The sequence below is a fragment of the Poecilia reticulata genome, chromosome 22, assembly GCF_904066995.2.
Source record: "Poecilia reticulata chromosome 22, P_reticulata-male-v2, whole genome shotgun sequence".
Lineage (NCBI taxonomy): Eukaryota > Metazoa > Chordata > Actinopteri > Cyprinodontiformes > Poeciliidae > Poecilia > Poecilia reticulata.
In genome coordinates, this window is record NC_088851.1 from 27,907,255 (window position 1) to 27,933,384 (window position 26,130).

At 45.7% G+C, this 26,130-nt stretch overlaps 1 protein-coding gene across 1 annotated transcript; it reads left to right on the plus strand.

Moving 5' to 3' along the window:
• The first annotated feature begins 84 nt into the window (after positions 1-84).
• Positions 85-25,401, plus strand: apoba (apolipoprotein Ba). The gene is made up of 28 exons (XM_017303436.2): positions 85-787; positions 2,492-2,521; positions 2,786-2,898; positions 2,967-3,112; positions 4,506-4,653; positions 4,758-4,910; positions 5,221-5,345; positions 5,423-5,499; positions 5,579-6,035; positions 7,119-7,263; positions 7,337-7,483; positions 7,584-7,792; positions 8,383-8,590; positions 8,670-8,840; positions 8,926-9,129; positions 9,876-10,040; positions 10,116-10,321; positions 10,412-10,594; positions 10,710-10,840; positions 11,614-11,824; positions 11,912-12,084; positions 12,173-12,348; positions 13,034-13,155; positions 13,244-13,617; positions 13,718-21,280; positions 21,355-21,466; positions 23,900-24,086; positions 24,165-25,401. The coding sequence occupies exons 1-28, from the start codon at positions 736-738 to the stop codon at positions 25,272-25,274; spliced, it is 13,098 nt and encodes a 4,365-aa protein (XP_017158925.2). The 5' UTR covers positions 85-735; the 3' UTR covers positions 25,275-25,401.
• Positions 25,402-26,130: the final 729 nt, after the last annotated feature.

Below are 26,130 nucleotides of genomic sequence, written 5' to 3' on the forward strand. Positions count from 1 at the left end.
ACCGGGACGAAAACAACTAAGATAAAATACTAAAACTGAATTATTTACTTAATTTACTCTTTAATACTGTCACTGTCGGTCGGCCTTCAAAATAAAACTACTCTCGAAAACAGTCGAGTCCGTCTCAAGGTCAGATCTCTGAAAATTATTTCCTATAAAAATGATTTCAGCTTCGGGTTCACAGAAAAGCCTGGTTCTTAGTGAAAAGCGCCGCCTGGTGGAGCCAAACAGAACTGCTACAGACCTGGAGAACCTGAGAAGAACTGAGCAGTTAGGAGAACGTTCTGGTTCTGGTTCTGGTTCTGGTTGGTGAGAAAATGGTCAGTGTTTCAAAACCGGTGGTTCTGGGACCTCCTGAACCTTAGCAGGGTGTGAATACTTCTGGACCCATTCTAAATCGCCCTGGTTCTGGTTCTGAGGTCCAGCGGATCCGTCCTGCTGGATTCCGGGAAGACCTTGAATTGGACCACTGGACCAGAACCAGAACTAGGTCCAGGAAAACACAGAAGAGAATTTCAGGAGGAGCTGCAGGGAACTGGAATCAGAACCAGCTGACCGGGTCACGGTCTGAACTTCGACCCGGCTGATACCGCAGCAGATAAAAGATCCGATCGGACCAGAGCCGCCGCAGTCGATGCTGGACGCTCCAGGTACACCAGCAGAACTCGTCTGTTTGGCCCGGTTGCAGAACCTGAGTGATCAACCCCACAGCAGAACCCGGTTATTGGGCCCAGAATGGGTTCTGGACCGCTGTGTTTGCTCCTGCTGCTGAGCGCCGCTCTGGCAGGTAAGTCTGGACCTTCCTGTAGAACTTCAGAACATCTGGACCTGTAATCACCGACCCGGTTCTGTTAGCTGGCTGCAGGATCAGCTGATTCGGATCTGCAGCTGGTTCTGGTTCTGCTGTTCAGATTGGACCTCACACGGGTTTGGGAACGGATAAGATCTGCAGCAAAGACTTACTAGTTCTGTGAGGTTGTGTGACTAACTGGTCTTACTGGCAGTAACTGATCAACCAGTAAAGGTTGCCATGGTGACGCCAGCAGCGTCCAGCGGCTCCACGGTTTGTTAGAGCTAAATATTTTCAGAGCATTGATTATTTTATGATAATTATGAATGATTATTTATTATTGATTATTAGTAACTTTTCCCAAATCAATACTTTATAAAAAATCTGATTGATGGAGGAAACTCAGCTGATGACACGACTAAAGCTTTAAAACACAGCAGACGTCTGATCTGTGGTGCTGTGGGCTCCCTGACCGCAGAGACAGAGGGAATCACCATAGCAACCACAAGGACAGCTACACTGCAATGGCTTCTTAATCAATGATGGCATCCATCATCCATCCATCACCATCCATCCATCATCCATCCATCCATCACCATCCATCACCATCCATCCATCATCCATCCATCACCATCCATCCATCATCCATCCATCCATCACCATCCATCACCATCCATCCATCATCCATCCATCCATCCATCATCCATCTATCATCCAACCATCATCCATCCATCATCCATCCATCCATCCATCCATCCATCATCCATCCATCCATCATCCATCCATCATCCATCCATCCATCCATCATCCATCTATCATCCAACCATCATCCATCCATCATCCATCCATCCATCCATCCATCCATCATCCATCCATCCATCATCCATCCATCATCCATCCATCCATCCATCATCCATCTATCATCCAACCATCATCCATCTATCATCCATCCATCCATCCATCCATCCATCATCCATCCATCCATCCATCCATCCATCTATCATCCATCCATCTATCATCCATCCATCCATCCATCCATCCATCCATCCATCTATCATCCATCCATCTATCATCCATCCATCCATCCATCCATCTATCATCCATCCATCTATCATCCATCCATCCATCCATCCATCTATCATCCATCCATCCATCCATCTATCATCCATCCATCTATCATCCATCCATCCATCCATCCATCCATCCATCCATCTATCATCCATCCATCTATCATCCATCCATCCATCCATCTATCATCCATCCATCTATCATCCATCCATCCATCATCTGATAACCCTGATCTTTGGTCTCCTATTGGTTCTTTTCTTCTTCTACTGATCAATGATGTCGGACTCTGGACTCTTAGAACAGCAGAAATGTTTCTGGATCCTTTTCCAGATGACCTACTTTAGAATATCTGGTCTCTGACATATGCAGACAATTCCTCTGATTCCATGCTTGCTGTTTGACCTTTGACCTGCACTATCCACTGGACTAGTGTTTCCAAATCAGGTCCAATCAGTTGACTTGACTGGACCTCAGATCAGATTAGCATCATGATTGGAGGCTGTTTGATGAGGAACATCTGTTTCTAGCTGTTTGACATTCAGCTCCAGTCTCAGTAGAAATAGACGGTTTAATTAGGATCTTCTGTTGATGTTCATCAGCTGCTTTGTTCTAACCCTGCGGTTTGTTTTCCAGAGGATGTGGAGGAACCAGCTTCATGTCAGAGTAAGTTATCTACCACAGACACATCTGGGGGTCAGGGGTCGATCCAGAGCAAACAGACACACGCTGCTGTTGGATCAATGCTGCTCTCTGAGATTATGGCCTGTTTGTTGGAGATAGAAGCAGGAGCTCTGCCACGAAGGGTTCAAAGGTCAGCTGTTCCAGTATTGGGGGGTTGTCTGACGTACAGGAGGATGTAGAAACATGACATCAGGATTTGACTAAAGTGATGCCTTCAGCATAAAGATGCAGATTGCTTCTTTGCAGTGGCTTCCAGATTTAAGGTCCACAGGAAATACGTGTACCGGTACAACGCAGAGGGCCGGAACGTAGCGCCGGGTTCTGCTAGCCTCCAAAATGGGCCTAAAGTCACTTGTGAGGTAAAAACAGTTAAACTGATAACAGCTCTTATCTGAGGTCCCCTCACTGACTCGTCGCACATCTGCAGGTAGAGATCGAAGTCCCCCAGATGTGCAGGTTCATCATTCACACACGAGACTGCACCGTCAGCGAAGCGTCCACCTCGGATGCTCGAGCCGAGGCGGCCTACAGCCCGGCGTCCAGCTCCGACACCTTCAAAGCCGTCATGGAGAGGTCAGAGGACATACTGGTTCCGGTAAAACTTGAGCAGAGCTAACAGACTTCAACATTTTTAGGCCTGGATAATTTTAGATACGTCCCAGAAAAACAGCAGGACACCTTCACTCGATTCTGATGGGCAGAGCTGGTTTTGTGCTTTTACAGACTCTCTTACTTCACCTTAAACCGAGCAGCCAGCGCGCAGTCACCTGGTTTTGGGACGCTCGTATTCACACACGGCGATGCAGACTGCTTGGGGCTCACTTCCTGCTTCAGGCCACAGCCGCCAGGGTTCCCCTCCCGCCCTGCATTTCTTTTAACGAAGCATCACAGAAAGAGCGCCACCTGTCTGCAGACAGACTCCTCTGTGGATGACAATGTTGCAACTTCCACCCAGGAGTTTTTAGCCATCTGACAAGCTTTGGAGTAATTTAGTGAAGAATCATACAAAATGAAGATAATTCATCACTGCGTCGCATGAACATTTCTCAAAAGTATTTATGTCTCTGGCAGATTCATGATGATGGACGTGGACTAGCTCAGTGTTTCTCAGCCTCCTTTCTCTGCATGTTTTAGATGAGCCTCTATTCCAGAACAGCTGATTCAAATGACTGCATGACCATCAAGTCCTGCAGAAACCTGTAAATCACCCAGAGATACAATTCAGGTGGCAGAAGGGAAACACCTGAAACATGCAGGACGGGGGGCCTGAGGACCAGGGAGGAGAAACACTGGACTAGCTGCAATAAAATAACATTTCTGTCTGAGTACATTTCTGCATTAAACAATACAATCCCATAAACTTCTCACCAATGACGCAACACTCTGCACAGCGGTCTGTTGCAATAGATAAAAAACATAACAATATGGATAAAAAGCTGATCAAACCAAAATGACACACCAAGAAAAGCAATAAAATTAAGATACATAAACCAGAGAACAACTGGGCTTTAAAAACCTCCACAGAACGAGTCGAGCTGCAGTCTGCAGGGAAACTGGTGCTGCAGCCCTGAGATCGGAGAATATGAGGTTTCAGCTGCAGACAGGCAGCTTCAAACTGGCCAGTGGATGGGCGTCAGTACTGCAGCAATGGGCTCATATTTCCTTGTTTTTTGTTCAAATATAAGTAGACTGGTCAATGAACAAATGCATGGACAAGAACCATGTGTGATTTTAGTGAAGTTTAGTGAAGTTCCTAAGACGATTAAAGTCATTCCTTGTTGATTATTCGTCATAAAGAACTGGGTTGAGAAGATCTTATTATCCCTGCATTTTGTGATGCATGTGTCACAAGTAGTGACATTTCTGAGGTCCAGTGACCATCAAAAGATACTAAAGATACTGAAGAGAAGAAGAGAGACGAGACAGAGACGTTACTTTGTGCTGAAACACAAGTGTCTTCTACCAGGAGTCCACTGAAGGTCAGCGTCCACTCAAACGGCCGTGTGGAGGTTTACCCCGAGACGGACGAGTCCATCAACATCCTCAACGTCAAGAGAGGCATCATTTCTGCCTTCCTGGTTCCCGTCATGGAGGAAGGATGGACTGGTCTGGTGGTCAGTGTCCAACACCATAGAGCTCCAACTGGTCGGACACAGCAGGACGATCTTCACACGCTCCAAGAATAGCAGTCATCTCTGGTGTTTGTGTTTTCCCTCAGAGTACGGTCCACGGTCGCTGTCTCACCACAGTCACGGTTCATTCCAGGCAGGATGTTGCCACAGACGCTAGTGCTTCCAGAGATCTGTCCCAGTGTGACCAGTTCTATGGCAGGACTCTCACCAGCAGCCCAGTGGCTCTGCTGCAGCAGATGGTGAGAAAAGGCTCTTTGCTTTATGTAGCAGATTGTTGACTTCTGGAAAGTGTAACCTGCCTGCAGGGTGCAGCTTCACCCGCAGGACAGAGGCTGTAAAGGAGCGTCCAAAGTCTCAGGAACTTTCTGACCCTCCAGCCTCACTTCATGGATAATCTGGAGAGAAACTGTCCCCCCCTAGTTTATCTAGTTTAGACAGGACCACCTTAAACCACTTCACCATGCTAGCATGCAGCAGCTGGAGAAGCTCCTCCTCCTGCTGCTTCTGGTTCTGCTGCGCAGAAATAACTGCTCACTAATTGGTTTTCAGCACAACCCCGTCTCAAAACTCATCAGCAGCACCCAGAGCTGCAGATACCAGTTTGATAACAGAGGAACACACATCACCACAGCCAAATGCACTGAAAAGCACAGATATCTGCCGTTCTCCAGCGGGTGAGTCTGACTCGGAGCTGAGCTGCATTTCTGGAGAGTATTGAAGGTTCTTAGCTACGCTATCATTTGCATTTCAGAGAGAAAGGGATCTCATCGACGGTGACCCAGGATCTGAGCCTTCAAAGTGTAAAAAGGACCAGTAGCAGAAGATTTGGTGAGCTGTTATTTCTAAAACTGCTGTGGATTTTCAGTTTTAAAACTTAGGACCTAAAACATCAACTTGTTGCTCACAGATGCAGACCCCCTGCAGGCAAAGCCTCTCCACTTCGATAAACCAGAAGACAAAACTCCAGTCCAGATGAAGGATGCGGTTCTGGGCACCCTGCAGGAGCTGGTGGCGCTAGCGAGCACAGATCAGGGTCAGAAACGGACCAGCCTTTTCCACAAGCTGGTGTCCAGCCTGAGAGTCCTGAGGAACGAGACCCTCAGCCAGACAGTTGCTGAGATGGTCCAAGTGTCCAACTGGCTGACCTTCCAGGCCCTGTTCCAGTGTGGAACCTCAGAGTGCACCAGCGCCATCATGCAGGTCATCTGGACCACTGACAGGGTCTCCCTGGAGGTGGATGCTCTGGTGTATGCTCTAGCTCTGCAGGCCAATCCGGATGCAGCACGTGTGAGAGACATGCTCAGCATGGCTCAGTACAAACAGAGCAAGGCCATCATGTTCGCTCTGGCAAACACAGTGAGAAAGTGAGTCAGGGCTTCAGCAACAGGGGGTCCAAATGTCTTACAGGGACAGCGAGGTCTTCGCTAATGTGTTTGTGTGAGCAGTCAGTGTCTTACCTGTGGAAGATCTTGGACAGAGGAATCCCTGTTGTTAAAACTTCTCATGGTGAGACAAACAGGAATCCTTAAATAAACTCAACTTAACTAAGTAAAACTGATGGAGTTATAGAATAATAGAAACTAAAATAGAGAGGGGCCACTAGCGGAACAAGTCAGTGTCGGGCCTGGGGGCGGGGCCAATGACCGGGGCCAATGACCGGGGCCAATGACCGGGCCCCGCGCGTGTATCGCCTGCGCTGCTGGAAACTGTTCGGGGGGTTTAACACAGATTGTGGTGGGTTTGGGCCTCGTGTCTCGTTGGATTTTTACCCAGGAAGCACATTGGCAAAACTGTGAGTCAAACAGTCACTGGGACTGACTACTATATATTCCATTGAGGGACAGCAACTTTAATTTTACGTACACCTTTCTGAACAAGTGAGGGCGCACTTTCTCCGTCTATAATCAGACATTAAAGCGACTTGAAACCATCCCTCCCTCCCTGGCACCTCCTGTTTTAGCTTGTCTACCCTGCCGTAAGTCGTATGTCGTGTTGCTAGGAGGGGGTGGGGGGGTGGGGGTTGCTTCGACTAGCGTTACCAAGAGACCAGTCCCTATTTATTTAAAGCCAGCGTGTCGGTGTTACCCAGAAAGCAGTTGGGTACAATATAGCAACACCAACACCTTGAGTGAAACAATGACTGAGGCAGCTACTATATAAAACACTCTGGGACCACTTTGCTGCGTTTAACAGCCAAATACGGGACGGTTCCATATCTTCCTCGTCATCACAAACCGCACATCATGACGTCATGAGATTTTAGTGCTAATGTTTATGTTCATGTTAACATTCACCCTAACAGTCATAGGTTGTCAGTCTGAGTCTAATAACTTTAGAGAAGATTTTTATCAAAATGCTATGAAAGCAACATTAAGGTTTGATGCTAATGCTAACGTCTCCAGCTGTAACACGGTTCTGTGTTGAAGGTTATACATTTTTGCTTACAGTTTCTATCAGGGAGACGTTACTCCAGAGATCACTGAGGTGTCAAAGTTCATGGAGATGATCCTAAACGACTGCTCAGGGGAAATACGGGACCCTGACCGGGACCCCGCTCCAGATCCCACGGAGGAGGCCTTCCTGGTCCTCAGGGTGAGCGAAGCTCCACAAGCATCGGAAGCAGAGCCACACCAGCTGGTGGAGTGTGATTCTTCCTCTCCTGCAGGTTGTTGGTGTTATGGGTCGGGCCATGCAGGACGCCAGCCCATCACTCATCTCCTCGATTCTGCGATGCATGAAGAAACCAGATGTTCCCTTATCCAATCAGAAGGCAGCTATCCAGACCTTCAGGCTGATGGACGTTACTGCTGAGGTGGAACTCCTCATGCACCAAACATGATCTGGGTTATTTGGCTTTTTAGCAGAAAATGTTGCTGTTGTTACAAGAGCTCTGAATATTTGGTCGGGCACAGATTCGGCGCTCCCTGCTGGAGACGTACCAGGACCCCCAGAGTCCTGCTGACAGACGCCTGGCAGCGTACCTGGTGCTGATGAAGGACCCGGACTCCGCCCTCATCAGGGAGATCTGCAGTGGCCTGCTGGGCGAGAAGGATGAGCAGCTAAAGAGCTTTGTGCTCTCCCACCTAAAAAACATCCAGAACTCTGGTGATAAGAAACCTGAGTGAGTAATCAGATTACATCTCCAAACATGGCCAGATTCATATTTATCAGGATCCTTTCTGAGGATCTTCTGGTTTTGGTAGGAGGAAATCATCAATAAACTGGAGTAGAGCACAGAACACCTGAGATATGACCTTTGACCTACTCTAACTGCTTCCCTTCAAAATGCTGGATCTTAGATTTAACCAGAACAACCTTGCTCTCCGCTGAGATGTTCCTCCAATCTTCACTAAATGAATGTTTTAATTTGTTTTTATTTAACCCGGTTGATTGATCGTCAGCGGTCCGGTTGATCCTCTGCAGGTCCGGTTGATCCTCTGCAGGTCCAGTTGTTCTGCTTTGAGCCCAGGATGTTGGTGGGACCTCCAAGTCTTTTAGAACCTGTTCAGTCTTGGCAGTAAACAAGCTCCAGGCAGATTATAATTAAATCTAATCATTGAGGACAACAATCAGTTCTGGTTCTTCTTCCAATCCTTTGAGTCCAGTTCGTTGTTGTTGTTGTTTTACGCTAAATAAATTGTAATGTGCCTATTTCACTGGGAGGAACTGATTGTCCAGGGTGGTTTCTAAACATGATGTCTCTGTCTCCAGACTCATAGAGCTTATTGGTTCAGCTCTGCAGGACAAACCGTCATCCACTGACACCATGTTTCATAGTTTGTCCAAGAACTACATGCTCAGCTCCCCGCTGGGCTCGGTCCAGAGCAGCGTCATCTTCGACAGCGGGAACACGCTGCCCAAGGAGATAAAGCTGGAGGCGTCTCTGAAGGCCTACGATCACAGCTTTGATATGTTTGAGGTCGGTGACAGCAGATCAGTTCTGCATGATAGAAAAACCCAGAAAGATAAAGATTGTTCACCAGGAAATGTCCTTCCAGGTTGGGCTTGAAGGAGCAGGATTTGAGCCGACAGTCGAGGCTCTTTTTGGAGAGAAGGGTTTCCTACTCGAATCTTTCTCCAGGCTGATGAGGTTTGTAGGCGACAGAGCTCCGATGCTCCGAGGAGTTCTGGACAGGATTGCTCCTGGTCCAGGCAGAAAGAGGAGACAGGTGGCAGCAACTGTTGGGATCATCACCTCATTAAGGCGTCTGTAGGAGGGTTTCAATGAAATCAATGCTGCTGATGTCTCCTCAGGTTCCAGAAGTTCATCTGAAGGCAATCAAAGACCGCTTCCATCAGCTCCTTCATGACGTCCAGGTCTCTGCAGCTCCTGAAGCTACTGCCTTCCTCCGGCTGCTGGGCGATGAAATCGGCTACATGAAGACGAGTGAAATGAGAAAAACGTTCGAGACTCTGTTCATGTACTACCATGTCTTCATCAGAGAACTACCTGCACAGGTCAGACTGGATTCACTGACTCTTCACCAAAATGATCCAGGCAACCGACTGTCTCAACAAACCCGACTATTCTCACACAGATCATCCGCATGTAGAGACGTCTTGTTAAAGCCGAGTAATGACAGAAAGGAAAAGCTGCGGTTCCAAGACTTATGGCTGAAATGCCGCCTTTCTTCTCTAGTGGTTGAAAGGCGGAGCTGCCTTCAATGCGTCTTGACCTCCACCAATAACTTCTGCTGTGATTAGCTATGCAATGTTTCGATCTTTTATTCCATCATGTTATTTTGTCCTGGTTCGTATACGAAGCAGCTGGTTTGGTTGATGGGGCCTGATTTAGAAGTTACCTTTCAGGTAGAACAGTGTGTTTTTGAAGATAAATATTTAATTTTCATAAGATTTTAAGACTTCAAGACTCCTTATGTTTCTATGTCTACAGCTGAAGTGCACCTTTATGCAGATGATGCCATGTTTTACTCACCTGGGTGACCTTACACTTCCCTCCTCTGGGCCAGATTTGATCCAGAAAGTTGTAGAAATACTTCAGTATTTATTGAGATGATGCACTTCTGTTTTAGGGACTGTCTTAATTCATCAGTCCAGAAGGAAAATAGTCAGGCTACATTTCTGAATGTTGTCACAGTCACATGATTTACAGAACTTTTGAAAGTATGTACCCCTTTCAGAGACCAGAATGAAACTAGAACATTTCTCTGCCTTTCATCTACCTCGTGTCACGTCACCATCAGGCCTTCTCCAAGCTGACCTCCAGCACCGAAAACCAGGTGTTTCTCCACTACGTCTTCATGGAGACGTCCTTCTCTCTCCCCACTGCCTCTGGTTTTCCTCTCAAGTTCTCCTTGTCTGGAGTGTTTGCCGCCGGCGCCAGAGGAGGCCTGACCCCCTCCACAGTGGTAGAGCCCTTTTTCTTCATCATCAGGATTTCCTGCTTCTACATGCTTCACATGCTCCTTTCTTCCTTTCTGCAGACCGGCATGTCCTTCATGCCTTCAGGAGGTCTGGAGTTTATCACCCATATGGGTGTTCACCTTCCAGACTACGTGGAAGCAGGAACTGAGATGCTGACTAACCTCTACCATGAGAGCTCATTTCAGGCCAAAGTGACTGTGAAGAAGAACCAGGTTGAACTGTCCATCCCAGCTCCAAAGTCCAACCGTCCGCTGCTCAGCGTCAGGTCAGCAGCAGCTAAGATGAAGCAAATGAAGCTCCTCCTCTGGTTGCTGTCCTGGTGTTTATTCTCTCTTCTCTTGGTGTCTGGACGAAGCAACAAGCTGCTGTCCATCTCATCCGGACAAACTAAGCCGGTGCCATCTCTGGTGGAGGACCGGGTCGACCACACCGACTGCCAGCCTCTGCTTAAAGGACTCAACCTCTGCACAGTGGTCAGTTACACCAACGCTTCCTCTGTGGAAGAGGCGCCTTCCTTCCCTCTGACTGGAGACGCTACGTAAGATGAACCTCTGCTCCAGACACAGTGGCTTCAAGAAACACATTTAATTTCACCTTCTATTAAATTTTACACAGATAAACTAAGAAAGTCAAACTGTTGTCACTTGTTGAAGGTTTGCAGTTGAACTCCAGCCCACAAGGAAGGTTTCCGAATACATGGCCTCCATCAGCGACGAGACCCTGAGGGAGGGCAGAAAGGGCCGACACAAAGCACAATCCCTAAAGCTCACCCTGAGGGCAGAAGGTACCGGTCCACCCACTGATGAAACCGTTCAGACGGGCTGATTACATCTTGGATCCAGAATCTGAAACTTCCAGGACTGACGGCTGCAATGCGAGCCGCCCTCTGGGTTCTGCTGGAGTTAATGGGGTGTTGCTGCAAATGCAAAACAGTCCAGTTTGAAGACTACCTTTTAGTCCCAGTTGCAATAATAATAAGCATGAGGTTACGTGTCTGAACTCTGTGGTCCCTTAGGGCAGTGTTTCCTATCCCTGGTCTGCTCTGCATGTTCTAGATGTTTCCTTGCTGTAATTTATAGGGTTATTATAATTTGCCTGATTCGGCTGATTGAACTGCAATCTGCAGGTGATGTCAACTGAAATCACCTGGCTGAGGCAAAGAAACACCTGAAACATGAAGGGCAGTGTGTGGAGGACCAGGGATGGGGGGTTTGGGAGTCACTGGGTTATGTCATCATGATCACCACCTGCTGGTGCTCCACAGGTATTACAGCAGTTTTTCTTTAACTGGGTGGGAGGAACTCCTCCTTCAGGCTGCGCTGAGGTCATTTCTGAATATTAACATCGAGTCTCCAGTCACATTTAACTGGAGTCAGACTACAAACCACGTGGACTCTGGATTTATAAATATCCATAGTAGTGAAGCTGTGGCCTAGTAGAAACCTCTGAGCTGTTTTCCGACAGACGTCTCAGAGTCGATACATTTTACTTTGAAACTGCTTGTTTCTATAGTTCTGATGAAACCCAAGTGATGAGTTAAGGTTTTTCTGCATTTAGGTGAAGAACCAACGGAGGCGACTGCTTCTGTCAAGTACAACCAGAATGAAAACAGCTTTTCCGCTGAGCTGCTCATTCCTGCCTGTGACGTGGAGGCGACCGTCAGCCTGGCTGTAGCCCGGATGGATGGAGACGGGCGGAAGACGAGAGGCTTCAGCATTGACGTGACCAACAGGAACGTCACGCTGTTCTCTCTAGCAGGACGTGCCAGGTCAGGCCCTGAAAACTCTGCAGGAAACGATGCTCAGCAGTTCATGGTGCTCTGCTGCAAGCGTCCATGCTCTTATTTTAAATGCAGACATGAAATGATGAAGGAGATCATGATGCAGCTCCAGATGGACATCCCGTCTCTGGAAACGGATGCCTCCATCACTGCAACCCTGAAAAATGAGGAGAATGTGCTGATGGACTTGGAATCAGTCCTTCACCTCCCTGCAGCTTCATTCCAACAGAAAGCTTCTCTAAAATATGGTATTTTTCACTGGTGTCAGAATTATTCTGGTTTTAAAACCTTAAATTATCTGCATAGTGGAGTATTGTTTGGATTTTCCTTCCTCAGATGAAGATAAAGTCCAGCTGGAACTGAAAACAGACCTGCATGCAGAGATGAGAAAGATGATCCCACATGCAGAAGATCGTCACATGCAGCTCCAGAAGCTCATCGATGATATGTTGGAGCAGAAAGTGGCAAAGACTGACATGAAGCTGCGTCATATAGTCACCAAAGGGATCGAGGTGCAAATGTTTATTCATGTCAGCAAATATTTTGTAGTTTTTAGTCCAGAAAACTGAAGCATGGCGGGCCGTGCATTTGGTCTCTGGTCCTTCAGAGGGTTTACTGGTTTAATCCACCTCTAGAATGTTACAATTATACAAGCCACCAATACCACAGTGAAGGTAAGGTCGTTTTATTTATGTAGCATATTTTCAGCAACACGACAATTCAAAGTGCCTTGTTGCTGTTCAAAGTGAACAAAAACAAGGTTTGGTATTACAAGTCTGTTCAGCATCAGGTTATCGGGTTCAGCTCTAAATGGACCTGAGTGACAGCCCGGACCCTAACGGCGTAGAACCCACAGCTAAGAGCTTATGGACATTTCATTATGATATATTTTCATCTGTTCACCATTATACTGCAGCAGGATGTTGAGTGTGTGAGAGGGCTACATAATTTATGCAGCAGTGTTTACCAGTTAACCTACTAATGATTGAGAGTGAATCCAGTTAGGACAACTCCAAACATCTACACTACAGCCTACAGTGGTAAAAGAAATAAGAATAAAGCTCATCATGCTCACGTTCTGAATGTTTATTTATGGACAAACTCCATCCTCCTCTCTTTACTCACGAAATCTGAATAAAATGATAGAGTTGGCCTCTTTCTTTCAGATCAAAAATGATCTTTCATTTGTCTCTGAAGGCAGGCAACAACTGGCTGGACAAACTGATGGCTCAGTTCCCTTCTCTTGCAACTCTTCGGAGTAAGAGGAGCATCTCAGACCTCATGCTGCCGCCCCTGCCTGAGAAACTGTTTCTGCAGTTGTAAGTGTTTCAAACAGAAATCTGAAGTGTCTTAAATATCTAATAAAAAATTCCATCTCATAATTTGTGCCTGATTTGATTTGAACAGGGACAGTTTGTTTCGATACCAGTTCAACAAAGAAAAGGCAATCATCAGTCTCCCTCTTCCACTTGGAGGCAAAACATCAGAGGAGCTGAATCTTCCAAAGACTTTGTCCTTTCCAGTCATAGAGTTACCACAGATTGGGTTATATATCCCGGCTAAAAGGTTTGTACTCCCATCATTCAGCGTACCAACCTCTTTGGATCTCTCCATTCCTCTTCTCGGACTGGCTGAAGCATCGACCAAGATCCACAGCAACTTGTACAGCTGGGAAGGGTCGATCTCTGGAGGGAACAGCACTGTAGATATTCCTAGCTACATAGCACAGTACAAGGCCGTGGCTCAGTCCCCAATACGCTTATTTTCATATGAACTTGAAGGTAAACTCTCTTTTTAAAACGGTGTATTGTGTTGTTGAGGTGTTTTCCTGAGGATACTAAATACCAGGTTTCTGTATATTTTCTCTCTGCCTGCTTCTAGGGGTCGGGATGATATCAGGAAGAGCTGAAGACAATCTCAAGTATCTTCTCAACTGTTCTTTCAGCCACATCTTCCTTGACAGCAGCTTCAGCATTACGGAAACCTTAAGAGTGACAGAGAAACTGAACGCTCAAGCCAATTACAAGTTAGAGGCCTTCAGTCCCTTAGGCCTTGAAACCTCTCTCCACTACTCTGCTCAGTCCACTTCTACTCTGAATTCAGATGAAGTTTCAGGAGATGGTGATCTTACTGGACTACTCAAAATAGCTTCTTTTCACACCAACACCTCTTATAGCCACAGCTACAATCTGCGTCCTCTGGCTCGAGAAGGAAGAGGAGAGTCCATCTTACGCTTTGACTCCCCCTTCATCCAGTTTCAAAATGTGATCCTAGGACTTTATGCAAACTCTGAGTTGAATGTTGTATCCAAAACCAGTACCCAGAGAGATGTCTTCAAGCATGTCGCAGAGCTCAAGTACAAAGATGCTCAACTGTCCCTGAAATGCAGTGCTGTTGGGTTGGCATTGGGGAAATCCCTAAATAACATCGTTGAACTCGGTGTATCAAGCCAGATGTTGATCATCAGAATTGAGTCTCAGGCAGATGATGACAACAGTCGGGTATACTCACTCATAACTGGGTCCCTGGGTTCAAACGGGCTCGAGGTTAACTCTGAAGGCTCCCTCACCTTTGACGTGGGTCGGGCTTTGCATAAAGCATCTGTAAGAGCTGGAAGAGATGGTCTAAGCTTCAGTGGAATCAACAACATTCAGTGCAGCCCTGTCACAGTGGAGAACATCTTTGATGGTGCAATTGATGTCAATGGAGCATCCTATTCCTCATCTACCAAAGTGATGGCTGAGGAAGGCAGAGGAGAACTTGGATTTGGAGGTAAAGTCACTCCTTCAGAAATGTCTTTGTATGGTGACCTTAAGGGTCATGCTTACGATGCAGCCACAGCAAACAGCATGAATGTTGTGCTGAACAGAAGGGGCCTTACTTTCTCTGGTAACATGAAGGGAACCCTGAGGCAGATGTTGACAGAAAACAGCCATAAATTGACCCTCACTCTCTGGACGTTATCCCTCCGGTCCAAGATGGAGAACTTCATCTGTGAAGATCTTTACTACAGGCAAAACCTCAAGGTTGATGCGAAACCATTCATTCTGGGAGTTGACATCAACAACAAACTCAGATTTTATGACCTCAGTTTGGACAAGGAAGACCACCTGAAGCTTGAGCCCCTTAAGGCAGATCTCAGGGGAACACTGACTGGAGCTTTCAGAGAAGAAGAAAATATCAAACATACCTACGAACTCACCTACAAAGATTTGTCAGGTTCCATGAAGTACAGTACATCTGGAAACATAATGGATGCACATTTAAGTCATAACTGTGAACTTGAATTTGCAGGACTTTCCTCCAACTCAAAGTGTGATGCGAAGTTAAGTTCTGAACCTTTACGTTTCAGTGGATACCTTCACATCCAGGCACTGCCTTTTAGTCTGGCTATTGATTCATCTGTGGACAGTGCTGGAGAACTAAATCTCCATGGGAAGCACAGCGGACAGCTTTTCAGCACATTGTTGGTTAAAACCACCCCACTAGCTCTTGGATGGTCACATGACTGCCGGGTATCGACCACTCACAGACTTCCTGCTAGAGAGTCTTCAACTAGCTTCAGCAACAAGTTTGAAGGTCTGTTAATTCCGAAAGACCAATCTTTGGACTGGAAAGTGAACTCCAAAGTGAACAACCATGCCTATGAGCAGAGCATCAGTGCTTACAATAATCCTGAGAAGGTTGGACTTGAGTTATCAGGAGTGGCCCTAACAGACCTTCTCAGCAGATACGAGGGGTCTAAACCAGAACCACAAATGTTCACTATGACTGGCTTCCTAAAGTACGACAAAAACAGCGACTGTCATATCATTGAGATCCCGTTCATTGAGAGCTTTCCTGCTGCTTTTGAGCACTTTAAGATGAAGTTCATCCAATCTTTAGAATCCCTCCGACGGTTAATAGAAAATGTAAACATCAATCAGATCATCACTGACTTCAGAGCCAACTTAGATCAGCTGCCAGTACGAGTGAAGAGATTCATGAGAAATCTTGACTTGGAGAACAAAGTTGATAAAATAAAAGAAAGACTTGATTACTTGATCAATGAGTTCACTGTAACAATGGATGACTTGGAGCTTGGTGTGACCAATATGAAACAGATCTTAGAAAAACATATTGTAGACATAGTTACAAAGGTACATGACTTCATCTCTTCAGCTGAGGACTACATCAATGCTGGGCATCTGACCGATAAAATAACAACCATATTTTCATATATTGGAGATCAGCTTCATGCCTTTGAAGCAAAATACCAAATTAAGCCGTGGCTTGTGAGAACACTTGATTTCATGGAGGATGTCATCAGACAAATAGACTTACAGAAGCTCAGGGAAAGCAGTGCAGCATTTCTGCATGATCTTGATATAAAATACGACATCCTGGAGACAATCAGGGAAAAACTGTCTGAGCTGAAAAATAACCTGGAGGATTTCAATCTTTCCCAGTTTGTGGAAGTTGTGAAGAACTTCCTGTTGTCATTTGACTGGGCTTTGTATGTGCAGCAGCTTTCCTATCAAATCCCAGTGTCAGAGATAGCAAGAGTGATGGAATCGATGAATGAGGTAATCATCAACTGGATCGATGAATATGAAATACCCAACAAGCTAAATACAGTGTACTCCTATGGCAAAGATATTCTTTTAAAATATGAAATTGATGATATTTTCAAGGACCTAATGGATCAAGCAGTGGTTCTTATCAGAGAATGGAAGATTGAAGAAACTGTGCAGTCAATCGTTACAGCTCTAAAATCCATTAAACTTGAAATGATTTACAATAAAATGATGGACTGTCTAAATGGTGTGATTGACAAGATTAGAGAAATTGACTTTAAAAACAGCATTGATGACTTTAATGAATGCATCTCCTCAATAGTTGAATCAATGAAGGATTTTGACTACAGCTCATTTGTTGATGAGTCAAATATTAAGATTGTTGAACTGACAGATTACCTGAACAATGAAATCAATAAGTATGAGATTGTGAAGAAGATTGAGGCTGTTAGGCAGTTTTTCAGAGAAATTCAAAATTCTATCTATACCTATCTGGATGAACTGAAAAACACCAAAGTGGCCGATGCCTTGAAGAAGGTGAAGGATGTGATTGACACTGCGTTTTACAATGATGTCAAACTGAAAGTTCAGGACATTCTGGAGGACATGAGGCAACGGATTCTAGACATGGACATTAGAGATGAAATTCAGGTCTACCTCCAGAGAGCAAGTGACTCCTACAGAAACATGGTTACCTTCTTTTCTGCCCACTTTGATGGACTCATGGAGTGGATGAAGACAATGGCTAGTGATAAGATTGTTGACCAGCTGAAGCAGTCGATGGAAGGAGTTGTGGATCAAATCAAAAGGGCTGACATTGAAGTCTCCACTTTTACCGTCCCTCTTACAGACCTGGAAATACCAGGATTCACCATCAACCTCAATAAACTGCAGGAAATCACCATTCCAGCCCAAATATCTGTACCTGAATTCACCATCCTCAGTTCATGTACCATCCCTGCTTTCATCATAGACTTCAATGAGATTAAGACCAAGATAGTGGCAATCATTGATGACATCCGGGGGTTTCAGATCCAAATGCCTGACCTGGAAGACATCTTTGGCAACTTAAAAGTTCTTTACTTGTCTGAGCTGCCAGACATCAGCTTCCCAGACATCGTTCTTACTGAAATAAAATTTCCAGCTATTGGCATTCCCAAACTAAATCTGCAGGACTCTGGGATGGAAATGCTTACAATTCCTCAAGTGACATTTCCAGAGGTTCCCACTGACATTTGCTTCCCAGTGTTTGGAAAACTCCATGGAGAATTTAGTCTTTCTTTTCCAAAGTATGTTCTTATTAACAAATTCAAAATTGAGAATTCTACTACAGATTTGTCAAACCCAAAGTTTACAGCCATATTTACTTCTCATGCTAAATCACCAGTCAAAGTCTTGGAGCACACCTTTGAAGCCGAAACTCAGCTGGAGGCTCCAAGAATGGAGAGCCTCCAATTCACACAGACCTTGAAGGCCACACACGTTGCCTTCTCAGTTGACCATGAAGGATCTCTGGCACTTCCTGGTTCTCCTGCAGAGAGTTTTGCCAAGTCTACCACCATAGTCACCACTCAGTTTTACACAGCTGACCTGGTTGGTAGTGTAGCTCTGTCACTGGAGAGTGGAGTATCTGCAGTAATAGAAACATCTTACAATCACAAACTGGACATCCCAACACTAGAAGCTTCCAGTCAAGCATCACTGAAGCAAAGCATGACAGCAAAAATGGACCCCTTTGGGGTAACTGTGACTGGTGAAACTAGCGGTACTGGGAAGTGGACCATTCAAGACTTCTTTGATGAAGGTACCCACAGAACTAATGTAGAACTGAAAGTTGACTTTAACACTGCAAAGCTTACATGTGTAGGAGACATAGACTACCAGGCTTTGAAGTCAAAGCACACACTGACTGTTGAATCATCCCTCTTAAGCCATATTGCTGTAAAAGCTCAATGTGATTCCAAAACCCCATTTGTTAAAACCAGTGTTGTGTTTTTAAAAGGAGAGGCTGACGTTGCAGACCTGAATGCTGCGCTGATGGTCTCTCATGAGGCTGAACTCACTGGAGGTCTGGCAGGAACCATGTCCAACTCCTGGGACTTCAGAGCCCAGCCATTTGAGATTATTGTTGATGTTAAGAACAAGGTGAACTCCAAAGTTTTGCTCCCCCTAAAACTCACCGGTAAAGTGGACCTTGAGAGTGATTATGGTGTCGTGATAAACTCGGAGAGGCAGAGCACATGTTGGTTTGCTTTAGTGAGATTCAATCAGTACAAATACAGCCACAACCTTACAGCAGAAAACAATGAGAAGAACATCTACCTCCAGTCCAGAGCAGAGGGAGAGGCTAATTTGGAGTTTCTGACCATTCCTCTCTCTATCCCAGAAATGACTTTATCTTATTTCCAAATTCAGACCCCTGGGCTTAGAGACTTTTCTCTATGGGAAGATGGTGGCTTGAAATACTGGCTTATCAACCCTCAACAGTTATTTGACATGGACCTGAAGTTCCAGTACCACAAGAACCCAGACTCACACTGCTTTGAGTTGCACCTTGAACCAATCTACAGTGCAATAAACGACAACTTTGAAATCATCCAGGGTCAATTTGAAGCTTGCAGAGACAAAGTGGTCACACTTCTAAAAGATTCATACCATGAAGCAAGAGCACAGTACATCAAACACAAAATCAACACATCCAGTCTTCCACCAAAGATCTTCAGGGTCCCTGGATACAAAATTCCCTTTCTGGACATCCAGGTCTCTGCTTTCAGAGCTGAGATGCCAGCATTCAGTTACTTTGTTCCAAAGGAGGTCAGCACAGCGAGCTTCAGAGTCCCTGCTCTGGGATTCTCTGTACCGTCCTACACCTTTGTGCTCCCATCTTTCAGGCCTCCTATCATGCATGTTCCAGAAACTTTGGGTGAAATCAGGCTGCCCAGTTTCACCCTGCCCGCTGTGCAGGACAGCGTGGTGATCCCAGCAATGGGCAACATAACCTACGACTTCTCCTTTAAATCCACTGTTATCACCTTGAACGCTAACGCAGGCCTTTACAACGAGTCGGACATCATTGCTCGCTTCGGTGCATTGTCTGTGTCTGTGTTTGATGTTCTGAATGGAAAACTGGATGGGACCACCAGTCTGTCGAGGACGAGGGGATTAAAACTGGCTTCCACTGTCACCTTAGAGCACAGCAACGTTCAGGCCAACCATGAATGTTCTGTTAGCCTCACCAAGAGGAGCATGGAAGCTTCTGCAGCCAGCTCTGTAAAGATTCAACTTCCCTTCCTCCAAATGGAAATGAGCCAGGATCTCAGTGGGAACACCAGGACCAAGCTGAGTCTTGTGTCCAAGAAAAAGCTGAGCTACATGTTCAATGTTCCCCAGATTGCATCTGCAGGCAAAGGAAGTGTTGACATGACCTGGAACCTCGAAGCACTGTCCTCTCATGTGTTACTGGAATCTTCTGCTCAAGGAAAGTCAGACATGATGACAATGAACATGTTTAATATTGCAGGCAATCTGGAAGATAGGAAAACCTTCTACATCAGTGTTAATGGTCTGCGTACCACCAGCCAGATTTCACTGAGCTTAAAGATGAACCAACAGGAGAAAAGGAAACGAAGCCTGAGCCGCAACCTATTCTTGGTTGATTTGGAGAACACAGTCGCCTCTGATGTTTCCCTACGCCGGGTTTTCACAACAGTTCAGTGTAAAAGCAACAACAATGTTCAGATTAGACATTTATCCATGAGTGGAACACATGTTGTTGGGGCGGAGCTGGATTTAGTTCCTTTAAAAACCTTCAAGACTAAAGTGAAGTGTGAAGCTGATCAGTTGAGCAGTTTGGCCGACGCTGGTCTCAGTCAGGAGATAAACATCGTTATCAGTTCTGAGAAGCAATCATTCTCCTGGAGTCTGGAGGAACATCTGGGATCAGTCATTCATGGTTCTGACTGGAATATCTTCAACGAAGGATCTGAAGCAGGCATGGCTTTTTCTGGGTCGGTGGGGGGGAACCTGGCCTTCCTGATGTCCATCAGACTTCCTGTTTATCAGAGGACGCTGTGGGACGTGCTCGAATTTGATGAAGTGTCAAACATCGATGATGTTCAGTTTTTGAACTTCTCTTCTGCTGTTGTCTACACAAAAAACACGGATGGCTATGACTACCAAATACCAGCTCATCTCCTGGAAGACAGTATCATGGTCCATCTTCCAACATTTAGCATCACTCTGCCTTCCTGGCTGAAAGAAATCCCTCACTCCATCAGGAATATTGACATGAGATTAGAAGATGTGGTGGTCCCGGATCAGGTCCGACTTCCTCCTGCAGTCCTCGTCCCTGCCTTTCATGTCCCGTTTACCAGCTTGGACATAGAGTCCTTCACAGTGGATCCAAAGAATCTGAACATCCCTAAACTGATCACCACCAAAGCTTTCAACATCAGGCTCCCTGGTCTGCCTGTCATATCAGTGCCCAGTTACGATGTTAACACTGAGTATCTCCGGGACAAGATGTCCTTCCTGTCCTTCAAGATTCCACAGTTTGAGGTCAGAGTGTCTTCTTTCACCTTACCCAAATCCATCACCATTGGAGACCTCACCATCAGTCTGCACAATATCACGAGTCACATCTCAAACTTCAAAATGCCTACGATGGTCATCCCAGAACAAAGAGTGGAAATCCCAGAAGTTGTCCTACATCTTCCTTCCAGTATCTTTATCCCATCCTTTGGTGCCCTAAGCGCCACTTTAAATATTTCCTCTCCTATCTACAAAGTGTCAACTACTGTCTCTGTGAGCAACAAGGATCCTGACCTTGAAAGTTCCGTCAGCTCCAGCTGCACGTCCTCCTTGGTCTTCATGGAGTATGATCTCACTGGTAGGACAGACATGATTCCTCCATGGTCCCTGAAACATCTTCTCTCATGTTCTTATTTCTGGTTGTTCTTCCAGCCTCTGCAGTTGTTAGATATGACGATGAGACGCTTCAGCTGAATGGGAACGGCAGGTTGACCCACAAGGATGGAAACATGAACTGGCAGTATGTGTTGGACCGTCCACTCAGGTTGGTGTTTGGCGTCATGACTCCCTGCTCTGCTGTTAGCTGTAGAGGAACGAATTGGGATAATCTCTCCTAACAATAGTGATTATTAACCAAAATATTCTGTATCTCTTTGGGGAGAATAACCCAAACTATCCTCATTACGACGAATGTCCTTCATCTAGTCTAGCGGATCTCAACATGGGCGGTACCGCCCCCTGAGGACGTTCAGAGGACGGCAGGGGGCGCTGGTGGAATATTTAACAACTAGAAAATGGCAAAGAATAAGAATATTTTTTCCACTCTGATTGGCTGCTGTTACCAATTTTAACTTGAATGTTCATTGCATTTTTCATAGACGCCTATGAAAATATTTTCTATTCCCATGACTTTTTTGTTCTCTGGGAAATTATTTTTGATGATAAATACAGAAACAAGCATAAAAATCAAAACATCTACAATAGTGATATTAATATTAATGATAAAATAATAATCAGTGCAAAGTAGCCTGCAGATTCTTTGGTGGGGGGAGAGGGACCTGGATAAAGGCTGGGGGGGGTGGGGGGGGCTGAAAAAGGTTGAGAAACACTGATCTAGAATGATCTAGAAGGACCACTGTGGAACCGGCTTTATGTGGCTCTGGAGGGTCGGGTCAGAGGTCATCAGCTCTCCTAGTAGTAAGAACCCATGCAGGCCACCCAACCATAGATGTCCATAAATGAACTAATATGTGATAAAATAGAAGGGAAAAAGTATTGAACACATAAATAAAGGCTTGTAAAATCACCACACCACCTGAAGTCGCTCAGTAACTAGGAAGCAATTCTGACACTTGGTGAGAAGCAACTGGTTCTGATCCAAATGACAGACTATAGCGAGGTGTCACTCAGGGAGCATATCATGACAAACCAACATGCGGATGGGAGGAGAACTGGTAAACTGCTGAAGGGTGCTGTTAGCATCGTTGGTGCCGTTAGCATCGTTGGTGCTGTTAGCATCGTTGGTGCTGTTAGCATCGTTGGTGCTGTTAGCATCGTTGGTGCCGTTAGCATCGTTGGTGCTGTTAGCATCGGTGGTGCTGTTAGCATCGTTGGTGCTGTTAGCATCGTTGGTGCTGTTAGCATCGTTGGTGCTGTTAGCATCGGTGGTGCTGTTAGCATCGTTGGTGCTGTTAGCATCGGTGGTGCTGTTAGCATCGTTGGTGCTGTTAGCATCGTTGGTGCTGTTAGCATCGTTGGTGCTGTTAGCATCGTTGGTGCTGTTAGCATCGTTGGTGCTGTTAGCATCGTTGGTGCTGTTAGCATCGTTGGTGCTGTTAGCATCGTTGGTGCTGTTAGCATTGTTGGTGCTGTTAGCATCGTTGGTGCTGTTAGCATCGTTGGTGCTGTTAGCATCGTTGGGTTCCATTATTCAAAAGAGGAGCGCACACCTCTGTACCATAATCTGGCCATGACCAGTTACTCCCAGCAGGATTTCAGATCATCTCAGTGCATCACAGGGCAACACAGAGACACAAAGGACAAACAAGTATGGACACACTTGGAGCTAAGGGCAATTTGGAGAGCCAGGCAGTTGTGTTCATGGACTGTGGGAGGAACCCAGTCATACACAGGGAGACTGCCTGCAGAGAGACAGGCCAGGGTTTGAACCCAGAATCCCATTTGCTACAAGGCAACAATGTTCCAACTGCTAGTCTGGTCAGATGAGACAAAAATCCACCCACTTGTATAAAGGATTTCCCGTTTTTCTCTTAAGCCTTATTTCCACTGAGTAGTTGAGGAAAGACTCATACCGCACCATTCCTGGGTACCTTCCGTCGTAGGTCCATAGGACAATGTTAGGGTGGAGCTACTGACCCCTTACCAAACCGCACTGACCTCTGCCATTCTGCTTAGTGTAGACAAGGAATGAAACGTTACAATCCGGATTCTGTTTCATACTACACATTTTACTCCATTTACAGAATAAATCCTGCCTGGTTCTGACCCTTTAAGGAAGAACTCTGCACATCAAGACTGTAATGTTCTGCAGATGCCTGGTTTTGTCTACCTGCAGCAAAGACAGGTTCAATCTGATTTCTAACCCTGTCTGGGAAACTGCACTGATGGCAAGAGCTGCATTTTAACATGTTTCCACTGTTTCATTAATAAATGATCAAACCTTAGCTTTACTCACATGTTGCTGAGAATGTATTACTCACAGATATAAAAAAGAGCAGGGAATAATGTAACAGTTATATTACTTCCTGGAGGTCATGTGACTAATTGAAGCACTGCTATTGGTGAGCATCATTTAATGAGGTCCAGTCAACATGGAGTAGCTCTGTGGCTGTGACCTCAGGATGGCTCTCTGGTTCCTGAAGGGAAGCTCAGGTCAACAGTCTATAATTACAGATGACTCACCTGAGCAGCGGTTCTTCTCCCTGCTGGACCCGCTCTAACTGTGGTTGTTTCACAGGGAGTCTCGTCACACCCTAGATGTCGACATCACCAGCCGGATGTTCACAGACGCAAGTGTCCGTTGTGCCTCCCGCAAGGACAGCATCACAGCATCCGTGTGGTCTCCGTCTGCCGGGTTCCTGGGTATTCACCTTCAGCGAAGGTCTTCGTCACAGCTGCAAGGAAAAGTGTTTAGCAGATATCTGGTAAGCCTCTCTGATGCTCACACTTCCTTTCTAACCACACTTTGACGTTGCTGAGGTTGTTTCTCCTCTCCTCTTCAGTCCACTCCTGGGCAGGACACCAACATTCTCACTGCCAAAGCATCGCTGAGAAACTCGGACAAGCTGGTCCTGCAGACGTCATGGAGTTGGGACTCTGTCAACGATCTGATCACGGGTTTCAAGGACCGGATCCCTCTAATGACCAATGCTCTGATCAAGTTCCTCAACAAGTACCACACCTCACACTTTGGCTTCGACCTGAACCGAGGTTCTGTGAAGCTGAGAAATGCTGTGCTGAATCTGATAGAGAAGATTCACCGGGAGGTTCAGGATTTTGTCAGCACGATGCAGAACTCAGTCCAAACCGCTGCTGATCGAGGAAAGAACATCTATATGGAAGCTTCTGACATCCTAAGGTTCACCGATATGGTGAACCTTACAGACATCCTGATGGATGAGGTCAGAGGTGGCCTCAAGCACACCTGGCACAGTACAGACGTTCTGCTATGTCCGGTCAGAGACTTCCTCAACAATCAAAACTTCTCTGTTCCTGGATCAGGGGAGAAGATGTCCATGATGGAGATGTTTTCCAGCGTCATCAAGGGGATTTCTGAGCAGATCAGGTGGACGGTATTCACCGTTCCTGGGACCGATATTGTTCTTGATGGAAACAAGATCATGGAGACTGTGAAGAGAGACGTAGTAGCTATGCTCCATCATGTCATGGAGTTTCTTCAGAGGACCCTTAAAGATGTGTTGCAGCTCCTGGCTGAGAAAGCAGAGCATCTCCGTGTTTACGTAGAAGATCAGAACCTGAAGGTTTCCCCACTGGTCCAATTAGTTCACAGGAAGATCAGAACCTTTTCTAGACAGCACACGGACCAAGCACAGACATTTGTCTCTGCGTACAAAGACCTTGTCCAACTGAAGGTCCATGAGACTTACAGTGCCCTCAGCATGGAGAGAGTGAACAGCGCCACCCAGGGTTTCATCAGCACATTACAGTCTAATCTCTCTCAGACAGTTGGTGAAAGTCTGAGCGTGATGAAGTCGGTGTCTCAGAGTGCTGCGCCGTACATCCGAGTGGGGAAGGAGAAGCTGGATGTAGAAGTTCCTCTTCCTTTCCTCTGGAAGTCCTTCAGTGAATGGCCGACTCTGCTCAGACCCTGAACGCCCAACCAATCATTGTCTAACCTTAACCCTCATATCCAGGTTCCTCCAGGTCCCTGTTGGATCGTGTTGGTACATTATCAGTGTTTTTATCTTTGGCAGAATAAATAAATAGAATGAGAACATGTGTTCCAGTTTTGTCTCGTGTTTCTAAAACTGTACAGTCCAGTAATCTTCAGGATGATTTTCTGTATGAATCTGTTTTAGTTTTGTAATTTATGCATTTTAGGGTCTTTTTTAGTAGATTTAATGGACCTTTAATGAACAATGAATAGTTCCTTACGCAAGTATTCACAGCTCTACATTTTTTCACAAGTTTTTTCAATTTTTCCAATCCCACACTTGACTGTCAGATAAAGATAAGTCTACTTATAGCGCCCCCTGCTGGGTGGAGGGTGCTGGAAATGCTTCACCTCAGTTCTGGTTGCAGTTTTCAACTAAATAAAATGAAGTGAAACAGCTTCATAAACATTCCAGATGTTATTTATTATGTGTTGGATTAGAGGGTGTTCTGTCAGATAGTCATACTGTAGCTCAGACTCTGTCATTATGAGTGATTTTATTTCATCATCAACACAGAATCATGACGTAGATCATCATTTAAAGTTATTAACAGTTTTATGTCATCCTGCGGTTAATGAGTTTCAGGGCCGCGTTGTAGTTACTGCAGCCAGACCTGCTTTAAATACACCCTGAAACCATGACAACGCAGGTCTATTGCTAAAATGATCAGAAGAGGAATAATTAAAAACCTTTTGACTCGTTTTATTTTCTCTTCAGCTGAACCATAAAGACAAAACCCGTTTATTCCACGTCCAAAACATAACAACATTTATTAGACAAGTAATGAAACTGA

What these genes read in the sequence shown, in the direction of transcription:
- apoba (XM_017303436.2), top strand. Translation starts at nt 736, where the DNA reads ATGGGTTCTGGACCGCTGTGTTTGCTCCTGCTGCTGAGCGCCGCTCTG. An exon ending in GGAACCAGCTTCATGTCAGA is followed by an intron (nt 2,522 to 2,785) that starts GTAAGTTATCTA and finishes GCTTCTTTGCAG; the next exon opens with TGGCTTCCAGATTTAAGGTC. An exon ending in TATCTGCCGTTCTCCAGCGG is followed by an intron (nt 5,346 to 5,422) that starts GTGAGTCTGACT and finishes TTTGCATTTCAG; the next exon opens with AGAGAAAGGGATCTCATCGA.